Source organism: Stenella coeruleoalba (genome assembly GCF_951394435.1).
Source record: "Stenella coeruleoalba genome assembly, chromosome: 18".
NCBI lineage: Eukaryota > Metazoa > Chordata > Mammalia > Artiodactyla > Delphinidae > Stenella > Stenella coeruleoalba.
The window spans coordinates 23,749,245-23,770,929 of NC_137164.1; the positions used below are offsets into that span (position 1 = coordinate 23,749,245).

Sequence of the window (21,685 nt, forward strand, 5' to 3'; positions counted from 1 at the left end):
ACAATATCAAGTATAGTAATATTTGCATTATAGGGTCCCAGAAGGAGAAGAGAGAGAGAGAAAAGGACAGAAAGTCTACTTGAGGAAATCATGGCTGAAAAGTTCCCTAACTTAGCAAAGGAAACAGATATCCAAGTCCAGGAAGCACAGAGACCTAAACAAGATAAATCCAAAGAGGTTCACACCAACACACATTATAATTAAAATGTCAAAAGTTAAAGAGGAAGAGAAAAATCTTAAAGGCAGCAAGAGAAAAATAACTAGTTATGTACAAAGGAGCCCCCAAAGGCTGTCAGCTGATTTTTCTGCAGAAGCTTTCAAGCCAGAAGTGAGTGGCATTATATATTTAAAATGCTGAAAGGAAAAATCTTACAACCAAAACTATTCTGCCCAGCAAGGTTATCATTCAGAATTGAAGGAGAGATAAAGAGTTTCCCAGAAAAGCAAAAGCTAAAGGAGTTCATCACCACTGAACAGGCTGTACAAGAAATATTAAATGGACTTCTTAAACTGGAAAAGAAAAGACCATAACTAGAAATAAGAAAACATATGAAAGGAAAAAATCTCCCTCGTAAAATAAACCATATAGTAAAGGTAATGGATCAACCACTTACAAAGCTACTATAAAGGTTAAATAACAAAAATAGTAAAATCAATTTCAACCACAATAACTAGTCAAGGGATACTAGTTATAAATAGTATAAAATAAAAAGATGTAAAATATGACATCAAATACGTAAAATGTGGAGAGGTGAGTAAAAATATAGTGCTTTTGAAGTGCACTCAAACTTAAGTGACCATCAACTTAAAATAAATGGTTATATACATATTGTTACACTTGAACCTCATGGTAACGACAAACCAAAACCTATAATAGATACATGAAAAATAAAGAAAAAGGACTCCAAACATAACACTAAGGTCATCAAATCACAAAGGAAGAGAGCAAGAGAAGAAGAAAGGACAGAAAAGAACTACAAAAACAAGCAGAAAACAATGAACAAATTGGCAATAAGTACACACCGGTCAATAATACTTTAAATGTAAATGGACTAAATGTTCCAATCAAGAGACATAGGGTGGCTGAATGTATTAAAAGAAAAAAAAAAAAAAAACCCAGGACCCATCTATATGCTCACTTCAGAGCTAAAGACAAGAAGAACAAAACTGAAGGTATCATGCTTCCTGAGTTCAAACTATACTACAAAGCTATAGTATTCAAAACAGTATGGTACTGACACAAAAACAGACACAGAGGTCAGTGGAAAAGAATAGAGAGCCCAGAAATGAATCCACGCACATATGGTTAAATAATCTATACAAAGGAGGCAAGAATATACAATGAGGAAAAGACAGTCTCTTCAATAAATGCTGTTGGGAAAACTGGACAGCTACATACAAAAGAATGGATCTGGACCATTATCTTATACCACATGCAAAAATAAACTCAAAATGGATTAAAAACTTGAATGTAAAACTCCTAGAAGAAAACATAGGCAGTACACTCTTGGACATCTGTCTTAGTGATACGTTTTCAGATCTGTCCCTTCAGGCACGGGCAAGAAAAGCAAAAATAAACAAACAGTATTAAATCAAATGTAAAAGTTTTGCACAGCAAAGGAAACCAGCAACAAAATAAAAAGGCAACATACTGAATGGGAGAAGATATTTACGAATCATATAACCAATAAGGGGTTAATATCCAAAATATATAAAGGACTCATACAACTTAATATCAAAACCACAATGAGATATCACCTTACACCTGTCAGAATGGCTATTATCAAAAAGACAACAAATAGCAAGTGTTGGTGAGGATATGGAGAAAAGGGAACCCTCATGAACTGTTGGTGGGAATGTAAATTGGTGCAGCCACTAAGGAAAACAGGAGATTCCTCAAAAAATTAAAAATCGAACTACCATACAATCCAGCAATTCCACTTCTGACTATCCCCCCCCAAAAACCTCAAAAAACACTAATTCAAAAAGATATATGCACTCCTTTGTTCATTGAAGCATTATTTACAATAGCCAATACATGAAAGTAACAGAAGTGTTCATTAATAGATGAATGGATAAAGAAGATGCAGTATGTGGACTTCCCTGGTAGTCCAGTGGATAATACTTCACCTTCTAATGCAGTCGGTGTGGGTTCGATCCCTGGTCGGGGATCTAGGACCCCATATGCCTCATGGCCAAAAAACCAAAACATAAAACAGAAGAAATATTGTAATAAATTCAATAAAGACTTTAAAAATGGTCCACGTCAAAAAAAACTTAAAAAAAAAAAGATGTGGTATATATATGTGCAATGGAATATTACTCAGCCATAAAAATCAATGAGATCTTGCCATTTGCAACAACATGGATGGACCTAAAGGGTATTATGCTAAATGAAATAAACCAGAGAAAGAAAGACAAATGCCATATAATTTCATTTATATGTGGAATCTAAAAAACAAAACAAACAAAACAAAACAGAAACAGCTTCATAAATACATAGAACAAATTCGTGGTTGCCAGACAGGAGGGGAGTGGGGGATGGGCGAAATAGGTGATGAGGATTAAGAGGCACAAACTTCCATTTATAAAATAAATAAGTCATGATGATGTAATATAAAGAATAGGGAACATAATAATGTTATAATAACTTTAAATGGTGACAGATGGTAACTAGACTTATCGTGGTGATCATCTCAAAATGTATATAAATGTTGAGTCATTTATTTTGTATACTTGAAATTAATATAATATTATACTTCAATTGAAGTCAATTATAATTCAATTGAAAAAAAATAACCAAGCTGAGAAAAACCTCCCCCAATTTGATATATTCTTGCCTTTAGAAGTGGTTTTTACTGCAAGAAATGAAATCATCAACCACAAATATTTACTGACCACCTATAACAATACATTTGCCAAAGAAACAAGGTAAATAGAATGATTTTTTAAAGGTCCCTTTGTGTTTTAGCAGAATATTTAGGGAGGAGAGAAGAGTCAGGTTGGAGCATCTTAAACAAGTTTTAAACTATGTGTGTTTGCTTATAAAACTCATTTTCTAATTTAAAAAATTAATACGATCTCATTGGGAGATACTGGGGGAAAAAACAGAAAAATGTAAAGAAAATGAGAGTCACCCCTAATTACACCACAATAGAAAAGCACCTTTTAACAGTTTATTGTATATTTACCTATTCTTTTTCTAACTACTTATATTTCCATTTATCTTTATATTATTTACAAATTTGTTCTCTTAATTTATATATAATTTCACATCTTTTTTTGTTCATTTAAAAACATATTTACACATTTTCCCATGATATTAGAAATCCTTCAAAAATCTAATTTTTAGTGGCTGCATTTTATAATGACTATGTTATGTGGCTATATTTAATTATATATTATATAGCTATTATATTATGCTATGGCTACATAATAGAAGCCAGCATTTATTCAACATACTAAAATAGCAGCAATTGAATTTTTTCTCATAAGGAAGTCCTTCTACTAGGATGTTGGGCCTTGTGGATGGATCATTTGATTTTGTTTTTTATTTCTTTTTTTTAAAATTTATTTTATTGAAGTATAGTTGACTTACAGTGTTGTATTAATTTCTGCTGTACAGCAAAGTGATTCAGTTACATACATATATACATTCTTTTTTGTATTCTTTTCCATTATGGTTTATCACAAGATACTGAATATAGTTCCCTGTGCTATACAGTAGGACCTTGTTGTTTACCCATTCTATATATAATAGTTTACATCCGCTAGTCCCAAATTCCCAATCCAACCCTCCCCTGCTTCCCCCTTCCCCGGCAACCACAAGTCTGTTCTATATGTCTGTGAATCTGTTTCTGTTTCATAGATAAGTTCATTTGTGTCATATTTTAGATTCCACATATAAGTGATATCACATGGTATTTGTCTTTCTCTTTCTGACTTACTTTACTTAGTATGATGATCTCTGGGTCCATCCATGTTGCTGCAAATGGCATTATTTCATTCTTTTTTTACGGCCAAGTAGTATTCCATCTACACATTTTCTTTATCCATTCATCTGTCAGTGGACATTTAGGTAGTTTCCATGTCTTGGCCATTGTGGATAGTGAGCAGCAGTTGAATTTAATCCTCTGAAATCAGTATAAATTCAATAATATTATAATCCTCACAGGAGCAGTTCTCATTACTGTACCTAACTCTTCACCTCTCCCTACAGACTAATGGTTCTCAGCCAGGACCAATTTTGCCCTCTAGGGAACATTTGTTGATGTCTGGAGACATTTTGATTGTCACCATTTTGAAGGGGCTTCTAGTGTGTAGAGGCCGGGATGCTGCTGAACATTAACTGATTCACAGGACAGCCCCCCACAAGGAAGGATCATCTGATCCCAAAGGCCAAGAGTGCCAAGGTTGAGAATTCCTGCCATGGAGTCATAACCTTCACTGTGTGATTTTTTTTACTACTTGACTTGAGGTTTGGTCTACATGACTTGCTTTCGCCAGTAGAACGAGGTGACATTGTCTTACGCCTCTTCGCGTTTTCTTCTTGTGGCTCTTCTAGCACCACGTGAAGAGCATGCTTGTCAATCCCACTAGGATCAGAGAGAAGGATGTAGGACACATGGAGCAGGGCGTCCACAAGACACACTGACCTGCGGGGAGCTGAGGTGCCCAGCCCAGCCTCCATCAGGCCAACCCCAGCCAACCTGCACATGTGGAAGCTACGATAATTAATGATTGTTGTCTTAAGCCACTGAGCTTGGGGGCAGTTTTTAATTTATCAATAGCTAATTAATACATTAGGTGAAAAAACTAGTTTGCTCTGGCTCACAAAGTTAGTAAGTCAAAGAGCTGTGTTTCAAACTCAGTCCTGGCTGACTGCAAAGTCCATTCGTAATGTTGAGACTATACTGTTTTTCTGAAACCATCATTTATGTAATCATTCTTATGTTAGATAACTAAGTAATTTTCTGTATTTTGCAGTTGTAAAGAATATTTCTTTGGTTAACATCTTTTTACATATATGTGTCCCTCCCATTCTGGTTTCTCTAGGGTATTTTTAAGAAATTTGAATCATCCAAAGAATAATACTAATTTTAAAAATTCTAGTAATAATTTTGCAATATATACACGTGTGAAATCATTATCTTGTACACTTTAAGCTTACATGTTATGTCAACATCTCAATAAACCTGGAAATAATAAAATAAAATGACACCTCCTCAAATTCTAATAATTTATTAAGAATTTAACATGTCCCAGAGCCAACATTAATTTTAGATAAAATATACAATGCATAAGGAACGCAGTCTTAGGCAATGTTTATAAAATTTAAACTATGAGGAATGCTTCTATTACAGACAGCCATGGGGTTTTATGCAAGATGCAATACATCTGTGCTCTTATATTATTATATATCATTGGCTGCATCTTATAGTCAGATATAAGTTGATTCTTATATCTGGAAATATTGCAACCCATTTCTATAGCAATTTATTTTGAGGAGTCATTTTTAACAATGAATCAGTTCCCAAAAAACAAAGTGGCCCTGTCTAAACAAGGCACTCCCTGAAGGTGAAGTTAGCAGCAACTGTGTGGCAGCAGAGGAGTTAAAGCTAGCTGAAGGGTGATGTTTTACAGCAGTCCTACGTCTAATAAAATGCATGTCAAACTGTGACATGTGAATAATGTTACTTCTCCACTGTAAGCCTCTGTAAGAAAAAAATAGATGGATGTAAATGGCTCCCTAAAGCCAGCATGCAACCCCAGTGCGGAAGGCAGGATTTATTAGTGTTTATTTTCACTTAGTATAACCACTTCAGCCCTAAAACATCAGTGTCCAAACCCTCCTCCCAATAGATGGTAGTCAGCAAAAACTAAGGCAAACAAAGACCATCCTTGGTCTCCCTAAAAGGAGGACGGAGGAGACTGAGCCTGTATATCTGAGGCAGGGAACCTAATAAAACAACGCTTTGTGTTTCAACACTTGTGATTTGACGTTGCCTTTAGAAGACCTCCAGGCAGAACCGACCCCACCTCCTCCACCAAGCCCACCTGGCTTTGCTGCAGAGTCTAGAACCCAAGTGCGGCTGCGCAGAGCCCAAGACCAGTGTGGTCTTCGCGGCCCTGCAACCTAGGGGTTTAAGACTCTGCCAGCACTGGCTTAAAGTTCTTAGTAATTTTATCTTTTAATTACTTGCTTTACAACTGAAGTCTGATAGAACAATGGAGCATGAGCTGGGATCTTGGAGTGTCAGCTCGCTGGCAGTCCCACCTGCCACTGCCTCTCCCGTCCCTGTTCCCATCCCCTCCCCACTCCCAACTGCTCTCCATCCTCCCCAGAGACAACTGTACCCCCATCCTATGGCGACCAGGTCAGGGGGGTATTGGGAGGAGGAGAAGCTCACTCTCCGCCCTTGGCCTCTGCCCCCAGCAAACACAGGGAAGGGAGAGAGGAGATTAACTTCCCCATTGTCATTGTGTCCTGTCCCCTCGTGCACCTTCTTCTCACACACTCCACTGCATTGTTTACTAATTCAGTATCGTGCTCAGAGGGGTCTATGTCTGAATGCTGTCTTCCTCTGGCTGGTTGCTGCCACTCTCCGCGCCTCTCCCAGCAGTGGGGGTGTGCCTGTTCACTCTTTCTTTCTCTCCTCCAGTTCCATAGTCATGAAGGTAATAGTCATCATTTACAGCCTTAGTATCTTCCTCTTAGTAATGAGGAAGCTTTACACTGAGAGGTCACATGGCTTGTTCAGGGTCACAGAACTAGCAAATGGCAGAGCCTAGACTAGAGCTGGATCTTGTGACTAAATCCAAATTCCAGATCCAGCCTCCCCCCACTGTGGTCACTGGGGGCCTTGATTAGAGGACCTAATAAACGATGGTGAAGCCCAATTCCTGCCCGACCTCTCCGGTCTAAAGGTAATGGCTGCACTGAGCTCTCAGTAACTGCTGTTGCCTGGTGTTTAGAATGGATGTGGATAGAAAATGGAAGACAGTGTGTACCTGGCCCACTGTATTGTGTATAATACCATGTTGCCTAGTGGCCTATGGAATATAACTGCCTGGATTTGAAGTTGGGCTCTGCCACTTACTGTGTGCCCTTGGCCAAGTTGCTGACCTTTCTTGCCTCATTTCCAAATCTATACAGTGAGGATAATAATAGCAATTTTTTTAACATCTTTATTGGAGTATAATTGCTTTACAATGGTGTGTTAATTTCTGCTTTATAACAAAGTGAATCAGTTATACATATATCCCCATATCCCCTCCCTCTTGAGTCTCCCTCCCACCCTCCCTATCCCACCCCTCTAGGCGGTCACACAGCACGGAGCTGATCCCCCTGTGCTATGCGGCTGCTTCCCACTAGCTATCTATTTTACATTTGGTAGTGTATATATGTCCATGCCACTCTTTCACTTTGTCCCAGCTTACCCTTCCCCCTCCCCGTATCCTCAAGTCCATTCTCTAGTAGGTCTGTGTCTTTATTCCCGTCTTGCCCCTAGGTTCTTCATGACCTTTTTTTTTTTTTTTAGATTCCATATATATGTGTTAGCATACAGTATTTGTTTTTCTCTTTCTGACTTACTTCACTCTGTAAGACAGACTGTAGGTCCATCCACCTCACTACAAATAACTCAATTTCGTTTCTTTTTATGGCTGAGTAATATTGTATATATGTGCCACATCTTCTTTATCCATTCATCTGTTGGTGACAATTATTTTGTGGGGATGTTAGGCTTGATGGTACCTGGTAATCTCTCAATAAATGTTAATTATCATAATGTGATAATATATAATTATTGTTACAATACAATCTTTCACTTTTTTTTCGGCAGCTTGGCATGGGGGTGGAATGAGGTGTGTGCCCGTGTGTCCTTACCATCTTTGAACATCAGTATTTTGGATGCTGAAATCTGACCCTGCAGCCATAACCTTCTGACTGTTCTCCCCACACTCTTACTTTCCCACCCCCTCGTCCCCATAATCTCTATTTAGCTTCTAAAGTGACACCATGTAGGAAATTCAACCACCCTGAGGCAGCCGTGGGAGGAAGCACCTCTAGCCAACAGCATCCGCTGCCAGCCATGAGGGAAGACGTCTCTAAATGATTCCAGCCAAGTGGTTGCTTTATGCAACCATTAAGTTTTGGGGTGGTTTGTTATGTAGCGATAATAATTAGAACAAAGACACAAATATTGAAGTTATCAAACATATCACACAGATTAATCAGTTTAAAAGTAGATGACAAAAGGGAGAAGTTCAGCGAAAAACTACTTATGAAAAAACGCAAATAGAAATTCTAGAACTGGGACTTCCCTGGTGGCGCAGTGGTTAAAAATCTGCCTGCCAATGCAGGGAACACGGGTTCGAGCCCTGGTCCAGGAAGATCCCACATGCTGTGGAGCAACTAAGTCCGTGCACAACAACTACTGAGCCTGCGCTCTAGAGCCCGCATTCTGCAACTACTGAGCCCACACGCTGCAATGACTGAGGCCCACTCGCCTTGAGCCCGCACTCTGCAACAAGAGAAGCCACCGCAATCAGAAGCCCACGCACCACAATGAAGAGTAGCCCCCGCTCACAGCAACTAGAGAAAGCCCACACGCAGCAACGAAGACCCAACACAGCCAAAAATAAATAAAATAAAATAAAATAAATTTATATAAAAATAGAAATTCTAGAACTAAAGAATACAATAATTAAAATCTATACATTAAAAGGAATTAGCAGCAATAAGACACAGTAAAGGCTAGGATTAGTGAGTTGGAAAACAGATCAGTAGAAAATACCCAGACTGAAGCATGGAGATCAAAACTGATGGAAAGTGTGCTCACTTCGGCAGCACATATACTAAAATTGGAACGATACAGAGAAGATTAGCATGGCCCCTGTGCGAGGATGACACGCAAATTCGTGAAGTGTTCCATATTTTTTAAAAAAATGATGGAAAGTGAAGAAGAGAGTGTGGGATGCACATGGAAAGAGTGAAAGGTCTAATATACATGAAATTGGAGTCGTAGAAAGAGAGGAGAGAGAAAAGCAGATTTGCAAAGGAAAGCCCAGAGAAACAAAAAAGAGGCTCATCATCTGACTTCTGCATTCAGGTTCAGTGAGATGTGAAAATAGGGGCATTCTTGGGACCTTGTGCATGACATCCAAGGTTTAGAAACAACAGGGAACTAAAGAGCAGGGAAAGTTTATGAGGTGAGACAAGAGGATGATGAAATCTGAGGTACCCAGAAGAGAAGACTGAGATAACTAAATTGTAGACCACTGAAGGCCATGTCTAATTCTTTTCTTTTCTTAATGGCACTTGGCACATGACTGGCACAGAAATGACTCTCAGTATAACATTTGCTGAGTGAGGAGCATCTGTTCCACAGAGAGAAGGCTGTTGCTCGCGCTGTTGAGGCTGGCTATTGAAGAGCTGCCTGGGGCAGCTAGACACCCTCCAGATGCTACCTTCAGATCTTTTCATTACCTTCAGTCTTCATGTGTATTCTTGGCCAGAGATAAGACTTGAGAGGGGGATGAGGAGTACTAGGATTTAGGACAGCAGGTTGACCAGCTTCCTTCATTCCTGCTCCCTCCCTCCCTCACTCCCTTCCTTCCTCTCTCCCTCCCTCCCTCCCTCCCTTCCTTTCTCCCTTCCTCCCTCCCCCCTTCCTTCCTTCCTTCCTCCCTCCCTCCCTCCCTTCCTTCCTCCCTCCCTCCCTCCCTTCCTTCCTCCCTCGCTCCTTTCGTTCCTCCCTCCCTCCCTCCCTTACTTCTTCCCTCCCTCCCTCCCTCTCTCCCTTCCTTCCTCCCTCCCTCCCTCCCTCCCTTACTTCCTCCCTCCTCCCTCCTTTCCTTCCTCCCTTCCTCCATCCCTTACTTCCTCCCTCCCTCCCTCCCTCTCTCCCTTCCTCCCTCCCTCCCTCTCTCCCTCCCTTCCTTCCTTCCTTCCTTCCTCCCTCCCTTCCTTTCCTCATTAAATATTCCTTGGGCAGCCCCTAGTTTCTGGTCATCGGGCTGAGTACCATGCCCACAAAGATGAATTAAAAAAAAAAAGTCCCTGCTCTAGTGAGGGGAACAAACAGTAAGTAAATAATTACAATTTAACCTTTGAGCGCTAAACCAAAGCACCACAGGGGCCCAGAGAAAGGATCAACTAGCTGACGGTCATGAGAATAGAGAAAGTTTCATGCAAAAGGTGACGTTGGAGCTGTACATTCAAGGATAAGCGACAGATATGAGGCAGAGAGGGGGAAAGCCGCCCCAGAGCAGCGGGCACAGTCTCAGAGGTGTGAAGGGCATGTGTGGCCAATGAGGTAATAGGTGGTATTTTGTCTTTTTGGTTTTTTTGTTTCTTGGCCACACCACGCAGCTTGTGGGATCTTAGTTCCCCGACCAGGAATCGAACACGAGCCCTCAGCAGTGAGAGCGCAGAGTCCTAACCACTGGACCACCAGGGAATTCCCAACAGGTGGTATTTTGGTGTGACTGGAGCATAGCCCGTAGAGGCCAGGGGACAGAGATTTCAGGAGAAAAGCTTGCAAAAAGAGGTTGATGCCAGTAGATGTTTTGCACTTAGTCTGTTGGCATTGAGAAACGATGTACGGCTCCAGTGAGTGTCATGACTGTGACTGTGTTTTAGAAAATCATCCTGTCAAGAGAGGACTGTGAAGCGGGGTTGGGAGCCAGCAGAGGTGGGGGTCGGGTAGGAAGAGCAGACTGGGCTTTGGCCGCATCAGCTGGCTGACACAAATTCGACTGTTGTTCAGCTGAAACATGTTTCTCCATCATCTGAACGACCAATTTTTGCAGTCATTTGGGCCAGTCGTGCAGTTGATCCAAAGCAATTGTTCAGTCATCTCAGAACTCAGAATGACTACTGATCTCATGTTCTGAGCAGCCAAACAAGTTTGGAACAACAAGCCTCTAGCAAGCCGGGAAGGGCTCACGTTAAAAGAACAGCAAACTTCCATGTTACATCCTTCGTGTATTGGCTAGAGCAGGATATTTAAGGGGTATTTCAGATTTCAGAAAAAATGTGTGCGTGCTGGAAATCCAGCCCCAAAGCATTACTTTTAAGCCAAGTGAGCATGGAGGGAAAGGTTCAGGTGAAGGTCACACAGCTGTGAGTGGATTAGTGCTCAATGGGGTTTTGCTGCAGAGAAATCCTCCAGTTTGCCTTCTGTACACAAAAGTGGTATAAAAAATCCTTATCAATATGGCTTTCCAGAAGCTGTGCATACAGCTTCCTCTGCTCTCATCTGGCTTCTAGCTAGAAACCGGTTTGTGGGAATTGCAAAACTTACTCCCTTCACTGCTGGGAGCCCCTCAAGGGCACTGGCTGAGACTGGGCTAGCCGTGCTTATTATTTTTTCCTCTGAACATTGTTGTATCCGGATTTGATGCCTGGAACTGCTGCGACTATTTTGCTAACACCAAGAGGGTGAAGCCAACACGTGAAGGAGAACAGATCAAAGGGAACAGTAAGAAGCGGACCTGGAGCCTTGACATATTATACCTGTAGCCTGATCGTCCGCTGGATTTCTTGTTATGCAAAAAAAAATTTCCTAATTCCCCCATTGTTTGTTTAAGTCACTTTGAGGGTGACTCTCTTACTTACAGATAAAAGCATCCTGAGTTATACTTTCCAAATACACATGGACGCAACACACATATGCACACCCCCCAAAATACCTCTTTTCTAACCAACTTGCTGTCTGAAATGCTTCTCCTTATGAGCCATTCTTTTTATTGGGGAATTTTCCTTCTACTGTAACACACATATCTCTCGGAGATCCTCTCTAAGACTTTTTATTTTTCTAAAAATTGGCTCAAATTTTGTTCTGTATTTTACTGAGTCCTTATTAAGTGCTAGACACTCTAGGCTGTGAGGATTTTAGATGGAGGTGGTCTTTAAATGCTCTATTTTTTTTTTTAATTTGGCCATGCCATGCACACCATGCGGGATCTTAGTTCCATGACCAGGGATTGAACCTGCACCCCCTGCAGTGGAAGCACAGAGTCTTAACCACTGGACTGCCAGGGAGGTCCCTAAAGAATCATTTTTTTAAGAAATGAAGAATTATCTCAGATGCCATCTCCATGGACTCCCCTCATTTTTACCACAAGGCTGATCAGCTCTCCCAGGCTGAGAGCGAGAAGTATAGAAGTGCTCGGTGGACGGGGAGAAGAAGATGGATTTGGTCCTGAGACTCTGATTCATTGCTACTTCAAGGACATTTTTACTTCGCCTGCAGGAAAGAGAAAGTGATCCATTGTAACTGTGATGAAAATGCACTCCCTTTCTGCCTTTCCTCCTTTCTCTTCTTTCCTTTAGAAAAAGGAAAGTTGGAAAGAGATGAGCTCAGCCTCTGGAGTGTGAAACCAGAGCTCAACAGGAGAAAAACCACTTGAAATGTCAAATCAGAATAGAATTCATTTGAAAATCCGGGTCAACATAGAGACCAGCACATGAATTGATCCCATGGACCCCTAAAATCTTCCCCAGAAATGATTTCTGGTTGGGAGATGGTACCAAAGGGGGTGAGAATGAGCTGGACTTCAGGACAGCTCCTAGATGCCAATCAGGTCCAATTGAGTAACGGGTCAGACTGCCTTCAAGGATTATGACACGATTCAGCCCATAGTATAATTTATTCCCTTTGACACGTTTGCACATTTGTTTTACTTGAACTCTCAAAAACGCAAGGCAGGTGAAGTCGCTATTATTATTCATTGGCCAAAAGGTTGTTTCGGTTTGTTCTGTAAGATGGCTCTAGAAGCACTTAGTTATTTTTAACTTAATTTGAAACAATTTTGTTAGATGGTATGTGACAGCTGTCATATCAGCATGCATTTTAAAAAAGACATCAAAATTGGTGAAATCTGTGTAACCCTTTTAATATTGAAGATGAAAGAAAAAAACATTTTCAGCATATTATGGTTTATTACTTCAAGAAAGGTAAAAACGCAACTGAAACGCACAAAAAGATTTGTGCAGTGTATGGAGAAAGTGCTGTGACTGATTGAATGTGTCAAAGTGGTTTGCTAAATTTTGTGCTGGAGATTTCTCGCTGGACGATGCTCTACGGTCGGGTAGACCAGTTGAAGTTGATAGAGGTCAAATTGAGACATTAATTGAGAACAATCAGTGTTATACCACGCGGGAGATAGCTGACATACTCAAAATATCCAAATCGAGCGTGAAAAATCATTTGCACCAGCTTGGTTATGTCATTCGCTTTGATGCTTGGGTTCCACGTAAGTTAAGCAAAGAAAACCTTCTTGACCATATTTCCTCATGCGATTCTCTACTTAAACGTAATGAAAACGTTCCGTTTTTAAAACAAATGGTGACACGCGATGAAAACTGGATACTGTACAATAATGTGGAACGGAAGAGATCATGGGGCAAGCGAAATGAACCACCACCAATCACATCAAAGGCCAGTCTTCATCCAAAGAAGGTGATGTTGTGTATATGGTGGGATTGGAAGGGAGTCCTCAATATGAGCTCCTTCCAGAAAACCAAACGATTAATTCCAACAAGTACTGCTCCCGGTCAGACCAACTGAAAGCAGCACTTGATGAAAAGCATCCAGAATTAGTCAACAGAAAACACGGAACCTTCCACCAGGATAACGCAAGACCGCACGTTTCTTTGATGACCAGGCAAACACTGTTACAGCTTGGCTGGGAAGTCTTCATTCATCCGCTGTATTCACCAGACGTTGCACCTTCGGATTTCCATTTGTTTCGGTCTTTACAAAATTCTCTTAGTGGAAAAAATGTCAGTTCCCTGGAAGACTGTAAAAGGCATCTGGAACAGTTCTTTGCTCAAAAAGATAAAAAGTTTTGGGAAGATGGGATTATGAAGTTGTCTGAAAAATGGCAGAAGGTAGTGGAACAAAAGGGTGAATATGTTATTCAATAAAGTTCTTGGTGAAAATGAAAAATGTGTCTTTTATTTTTACTAAAAAACCTAAGGCACTTTTTGGCCAACCCAAATATTTTAATCTTGTGAATATAGAAGGTAAGCTACAGAAAGATTAAGTGTCTGATCCAAAATTTGAGACAGTTATTGCAGGGACAAGACCAGCTCTCTGATCTCAAAACATGAAATTTGCTCTGCTTTCCACTCTGTCGTATCTCCTTGCCATGGAATTTGATGTAAGGCCTGAAAAAAACGCATAAACGTGGCCCCATTGGTTCTATTCCCCCTCCCACCACTCACCCCATTCTGTGTAGCCTCAGCGGGAAGTTGGGGCCAAAATTCAAGGGGCTGTTAAGAGCTACACACACAAGTTCGGCTGTGGACGCTTACGATTGACAGAGGACACAGGTGAATTCATCAGTCATGTACTCAACAAGCCTGTATCAAGTTCTTTTCACCTGCCCCCCTCCCTTATCTGCTTGGCACATTTGGGAGTACAAGAGAAGCACAGAGAACAGCCTCCCTGGTACTGAAGCAGCTCACACCCCTCTTGGAAGGCATGACCACGACTTAGGAGACAATCAAAAGTGGTAGGAGACAAGAGACAACTGAGTCTTAGATTTGGTTAAAACACAAAGAACAGTGCTAAATAACTCTTGGTTAAATGAATGAATTAGTAGACTGGATACTCACGTTAGTTGACTTGGAGAGTATGTATATCAGTCAAGGTTAAAGGAGAGAAGCAGAATCACTAGAATAGACACACATACCACACACACACACACACACACACACACGCACTCCAGATGTCACTTATTATTTACGAGTCTATAAAATGGGATCATAACAGTCATTACATTGAATTGTAGTGAGGATTATAATATATTATGTATGGAAATAGCCTAGCATAGTGTTCAATATATAGGAGGCTCTCAAAACCTGAAAAGAAGCATGTCTTACTACTGCCCGATTCGCAATTTTTAACCATGGGACTAATGCTGGCATGGATTTGGTAAAAGAGAAGAAACAAATGCAGGTATTTCTTAATCATTGATCAAGGCAAAGAAAAGTGCATGAAAATGCATGAATAGACTTGATTTTTGACAACTGGATGTACTATAGTTCATAAGCCCTTTTCTGGGATAAGAAGGGAATTTTTTTTTTTTTTTGAAAGACTGGTGACTGCAGTGTACATTTTACAGAGCCAAATTGGGTGGGCTGGAGGGGCTCATGGCTGGGGCACTTGAAATGTAAGAAGATAGAGATGAAAAGAGTATATTTACTGCTCTGTGTGCCAGGAAGGAATTCATGTTTGTCCCCTGGGGCATCCGTAGAGATCTGGCTCCTAAGGGGTGTCTTCCTCTAATGAAAGGGAGCTGCTGTGCTATTTACGGGGGTTCTGATGAACTTCAGGAGTCCTTTTACTGAGTGATATGCAAGTTTGGGCCAGATCTGAACTGTTCAGGACAGCCAAAAGGAGGCTTAATATTGCCACCAGCAGCTCCCTTCTCTGCCTTTACATATTCATCACTCTTCTCTCTTAAAAATAATATTTTAAAATATCTGTTCAAGATTTATTTAAGTGGACTAAATTGGTCTACCACTTCTGGGTCAGGACCTGTATTCTGGTAGACCCAGGACATTAAATGACTCATTCCTTCCAGGGGTACCAATAACCACAGAAATCTCCCTAAGCCCCCTATAGAAACAAGATTATGTCATATTATGGCTTTTTAAAAATAATTTAAAGGCTATGATATTAACAGTGCACAACAAATTTCAAAGGATTTTATTGTGAAGCACAGATAAGAAAGGTTTTCTGGGACTTCCCTCGTGGCACAGTGGTTAAGAATCTACCTGACAATGCAGGGGACATGGGTTCGATCCCTGGTCCAGGAAGATCTCACATGTCACGGAGCAACTGAGCCCATGTGCCACAACTATTGAAGCCCATGTGCCTAGAGCCCGTGCTCAGGCACAAGAGGAGCCACCGCAATGAGAAGCCCACGCACTGCAATGAAGAGTAGCCCCCATTCACTGCAACTAGAGAAACCCTGTGCTCAGCAACAAAGTACCACCATGTATTTTCTTACTAGATTCCAGGTTTTTTCCATCCCTAGGCCTTGTGTTTTAGCTCATTTTTGAGAGACTGCAAGTTAGTTGCCTCTGAGTTAAACGTGGGAAGGGATATTCAGCCCACCTCCTATCCGGTTTTGATTTCATTTCTAGACCTTCTGTGATCCCCATTATTGGGTTCAATGGCCTCCTTTCTGTTCCTACAGCATTCTGTAGATGCCCAAGACTTGGAGATGACCACACTCTTAGAAGGCTGGCTCCCCACTGAAATGAAGTTTCCTGCAGGGCAAGAGGAGTGCCGTAGTATCCCCAGTGCCCGGTACAGTGCCTAGCACATAGTTGATGCTCAATAAATAATGTGCAGCAAACAAGCAAATGAATGAATGAATGTTATTCACCTTTGGAAATGATAGAGTCATATTCTAGAAGCCAGGGTAGCTAATAAGGCTCTCTATGTAACAAGATTTTGTGTCAGTGGAGAGTAGAGAAATTCTCCAGTGGCCCCTCAAAGTTAATTTTTCCTTAAACAAAGAATATTTGGGACCAGCAATTGGGATATGTAGCAGACATTTTGTACGAATCCACCTCAGATTTACTGATAGTTTGAAAACAACAGGTGTATTTTGGTCAATGATCAAGTCCCACCCCCAAAAAGAATTGACCATTTTTTTCTTTGTAACCTCTGCCATTTTTCTCCTTTTATCCTGTTCCAACCATCAAGAAACATTTATCGACAAGTGGCAAGTGTCTTGAATTATAGCTTCCTGTGTCTTCCCAAGCTGTTCATTTCCTTCTGTCTCGTGTGGAGTAATCAACATGGGCTAGATGGCTCCCTCACATAGATTTCCATGAGGACAAGCGTCCAGCCACTATTAATGCTTCTTAACTAGTAAGAGATACAACGTTCAGGGTTTCCTCCAGGTCAAATGATTGTTCTGCAGGGCCTTATGAACTTGTGCAAAGCACTATTTTTTCTCACGATATAGGCATAACAAACTTTTCTTTTTTGAGTGGTGAAGCCTCTGTGTTCTATCAGCTACATTCTTGCATACAAATCCCTTGTAAATTATTTTTCAAATTCCAAGGTTCAGCAATTTAATTGAATCGGTTCCTAATTTTTAATTAAATCTGCATTTCTCCCGGTAACCTTTGGAAAGATAGAAGCCACATTACCATATTGGAGAGAAAGGATCACAGAGCAAGACAGACATAAAAGAGAAGCACAAAATCACAAGGCAGGTTTTCCTATAAATTTATTTTCATACCAAAAAAAAAAATAACATTCTAAGGCAATGTTTTTATTGTATAGTATAAAATAACTTCCACTAAATTAAAAATGGAATTTTTTTTTGCTATAAGCCACTGATAACTTTTCCATGAAAAAAATTTACAATTTGCAGCACCTGTAGAAAAAAACACCTGTTCGATAATTATATAAATACTGTTGACAGATCCCAGTAGCCCATTATGTATCCTTTTTGGCAATGTCAGCTTTCTAAAGTCAATTAGCTTCTAAATTTGAAAGGTACCTGGTGGCCAACATTCTGCTTATTATTCAAGGCATCCATTTAAATTTTTTGGAAATAGACTTGAGAAGTCTGAAAAATCTATTAAATTAAAAAGAATGAAGAAGTATCATACAGTTGATATTAGCAAACAACATTTTTCCCCTTAGCTGCAAGTTTTCCCCAGGGGATTTACAAAGTGCACCAGTTAAATATGTCTGTACATTTAAAACATTAAATATGTCAACAGCAAGACATTTTTAAATATTTTGAATCAAATACTATAGCACAAATATAATTTACAATACTTTGCACAGAAAACATTACATCTGAAATATAACTTTAGATATTATATAAAAATACATATATTTTTTTCTCCTCATTAGAAAAAAGTATTTATTTGCAGGTTCCAGCATGATGTAACAATTCAAAAGAATTTAACCCTTCAGATGGTCATCAGTTTGCAATTAGATGACCCCCTTTCCACTTCAGCTGCATCGTGGCACCCAACCACGGATTAGAGACAGAGAATTAACCCCTCCCATAGCCCAAAGGCAGTTTTTCAAAAAGGCAACCATAATTGCTCCAATCTGCTTTAATTCTAGGAATTCATTACAAAATTTAAAAACCACTGTGTAAGAAAACCCTTAGATCGTAACACACCTTGAGTCCAACATCTCCCATTGGCTGTAAATACATTCGCTCCCTACAGAGTCAAAGGCATGGGTCTTCTCGTACCCTGTGGGTCATAGCTCTTAGTAGTCTCACACACCTACATATATCTTTCTTGGCTTGTTTTTAAAGTTTTCTATACATCCTAGGAAACACGTGAAAACGCTTCATCAAATGGGGCTCAATCTATATCTCGAACTTTAAAAGCCCCAAAGTACGTTGCATCTTGATCTGGATCCAGTAGTGAAGGGTTGGATACCTCAATGCTTATTTCCTCACCAGACCGTAGCTTAAAAAATCCCCCAACGTTTATGGAGTAAAAATGGAATTCAGAATTCCCCGACCAGTATTTGGTGCTTCCTCCTTTCATGAGGGTATGAGAACTCGGGATTTTGATGCTGGTCTTGGTGACGTACACCATTAGCTGAAGATAATTCGCAGTGAGGTTTCCCGAAGTTTCATGATGTCGAAAGCAGATGTTGGCATACAGATAATAAAAGCCATCTTGGTTAACTATTAGTTTTCCATTGCTGAAAGTCATGTTGGAGATCTTGGCCCAACCTCGGTCATGGTACCAGCAGGACAGACTCACTTTATGGGAACCTGAGGAAAAGAGAGGCACGTGATGTAAAACCCACCCCTTCAAGGAGAAGGACATTCTCACAATTCTATGAGGTTGGAGAAAGACCTACTGTAACAGTCATTGTTCCAATGGGAGAATAATTTCTCAGAATTTATTTTCTAAAAGGGGAGTACCAGTACATTAAGAAGTACTTGTGCTCTCTGCTAGGCACCTGAGAGGGGACAAATACAAAATCTCACTTTTCCTGCCCTCAAGGAGCCTATAGTACACAAGGGATAAGTATGATATACGTTCAGACAGGAAGCAAGGCTCGGGCCCTGATAAGAAAGGTGTGGATATTGCAATGGGAATTCAAAGGAAAGCGATTACTTCCTCCCAGAGGGCTCAAGAACGATTTTGCTGTGCTACTGAGCCTGATAACTTAAAGGAGGAATTCAGCCAACAGAAACATAAAGGTCATTCAAGGTTGAAGGAAGAGAATCAGCCAGCGGCAGTTGAAACAAGAAAGCAAGAAACAAGTACAGGAAGAGAATATCCACACTCCACGTGACCCCACTTTCTCTTTTAATTCACGGAGAGAGGTATATAGAAGGAGCTGAAAATCTGGGTCACAGCAACTTGGACCAAAAAGTCAAACTCTTAAACTCTATATTCTCATCACCATTGATTTTCCCCTCCTCCAATAGCCCAAATGCCTCCCAAGGTCACACGACTGAAAAGCTACCCCCAGAGAAGTTCACAAAGAACATATCCTTGGCATTGTACTCCCCAGCTTCACAACTTCATGCAATCCTTTGTGCCCAAAGGATGGTAAAACCTCTTCTATTATTAGACCAGAACTCTCCTTTAGCTCCTTCTCACACCTGAAATGTGACAAGCGATCTTCATGTCACTGTTTCTGGAGCAGCAGAAGTTTCTAGAAAATCTTCTAAGTCAGCAAAGTGTCCAACGCTTTGAATATTTCAGGTCTTTAGTGTACTTTACTAGGTCTTTACAAATTGGGACTACCTCCATGATAAACCTCAGTAATCAAATATTTATATTTATACGGATACCTATTAGCCAACTGGAAAAGATGTCAGCTAGTGGGAAAAAAGCTGTTATACTGTGGAAAGTCCAGAGTTTTCCTCCAGAGGATTTTGTAAACACTTATGCTAAGTTAAGCTTGTCATCTGCTAGGATTTCAACAAGGCAAAACAGAGCTGAGGAGTCTCAGAATGGGGTGGGGAGTAGTTTCTGCAGCCAGGGAGAAGTTCTTTGCCGCCTGTCACCCAAGAGAAATCCCCCACAGAATTTAGACTTAAACTGGATTCCACGGATCCATCAGAGCTGACAACACTTTGGCTAGAGTGGGTCCTTGGGAGATCTTTGTAGAACCAGAAACCCACACTGGCTAACTTTCAAGACTGGCCTGAATCCTGGGAAAACTTGAACACCTGCATCTTACTCTGGAGAGCCACGAAAAGGATAATGTTCTATTGTCCCCGGAGGGCTACTGGGCAGCTGGGATATGGTCTGGGGACCTCAATACCAGGCTGTTCCAGAACCAACTAGATGGTAGGGTAAGTGGAAGAAAAAAAATGCAGCGGGGTCCAAGCTATGGTGGGGCAACCCCCCATCCTTAGACATGCCTGCAAAGGCAAAGAAGCCAATGGTTTCAATCCCTGTGCTCAGGGACAGGACAGATTTCCTGAACTGCATATCGTATCCACAAGAGGGCGCCCCAGCACGCCTGAGAAGCCATCACAGGCACTGCTGCCTCCAGAACCCAGCACAGCGCCCTGCCCTTTTTCATCTGAGGTCCTACCTCTGATCATCCTAAATTAAAGCATCCCAAATGTAAATATCATTCCATGGTCCCAAGTGAGTCAAAATGAGACTGTAAGACTCTATGCATCACATCCTCATGAACACTAGCAAAGTAACTTCTCCAGGCTGGTAAACAGCCACCTAGACCATTGACAGAGCTACAAAAAACTCAAGGTGTTTCCTATCTCAAACCATCCCATGGTTACCTCCTTCTTCCCCTACTCTTGTATTCAATCCTTCATGCAATCAATTATCGGTCTTATAGTTTATCTCCTATGACGGCCCTTAACAGATAGCAGCAGAATGACTAAGGTGACGTCTACCCTCTCGACAGGTTGGATCAGCTAGCGTTAGACCAAGGGCTCAGAGATACAGTCCAGGAAAGGCAGGGAAGGATATGAAAGAGAGAGGAGAACACAGAAACCCTGACCGCATACCACTCCTGTTGTTAGCTCAAGTCAAGTGGAAGGAGTGTCCTTATATCCTTCTAAACATGCCTATATTTATCCATTCGCTGATCAATTTCGTCACTTAGTAGATATCTGAATGGTGCTTTCTACGGGCATTCACTCTATCCACAGTTAAGAAATGCATCGAGCAGTATACCCTCAAGGCACTTTGTAGAGGAGAAAAGAAGAAATGGGCACACCAAATGAAAACTGTAACATTTTCATTTCTGCAGGTCACACAGCCCATGGCTGAAGTTCAGTTAAAGCACCTGCCAAGTGGAAGCTGCAGAAATTAGTGGCGACCACGTGAACTCAGCCCAGTGACAGAGGGCAGGGAGGGCTTGGGTCAAATGTGGACGGGCTGAGAAAAGGGAGAGGATTGTGATCGAGGGAAACTGTTCGAGCAAAGAACGGAATGCACACAGCACGCAGAGGAAAAGGGAGAAGAGCCGTCCGTGTGAACTGGAGAGCTCATGAATAGCGATAGTGGGAGAAAAGATGAGAACAGCCCCCCTATCAGGTTGGAGGACCTCACACAGCAAGCCTGGGCTTCCATCACTAGACGACCTTCAGCTGCCCCAGCCCCTAGGGTCACTGCTATTAGACATTAGAGAAGAAGTCTCTCCAGATATTTAGCTGAGCTGCCCTTAAGAAA

At 41.0% G+C, this 21,685-nt stretch overlaps 1 protein-coding gene across 1 annotated transcript in view; it reads right to left on the reverse strand.

The window, feature by feature from the left end:
• Positions 1 to 17,475: 17,475 nt before the first annotated feature.
• TNFSF11 (TNF superfamily member 11) overlaps positions 17,476 to 21,685 on the reverse strand; it is a 36,018-nt gene continuing 31,808 nt past the window's right edge. The window contains exon 5 of the mRNA XM_079902819.1: positions 17,476 to 18,792. Coding sequence (XP_079758945.1) covers positions 18,371 to 18,792 — 422 coding nt within the window. The 3' untranslated portion in view covers positions 17,476 to 18,370. The remainder of the gene's footprint in view (positions 18,793 to 21,685) is intronic.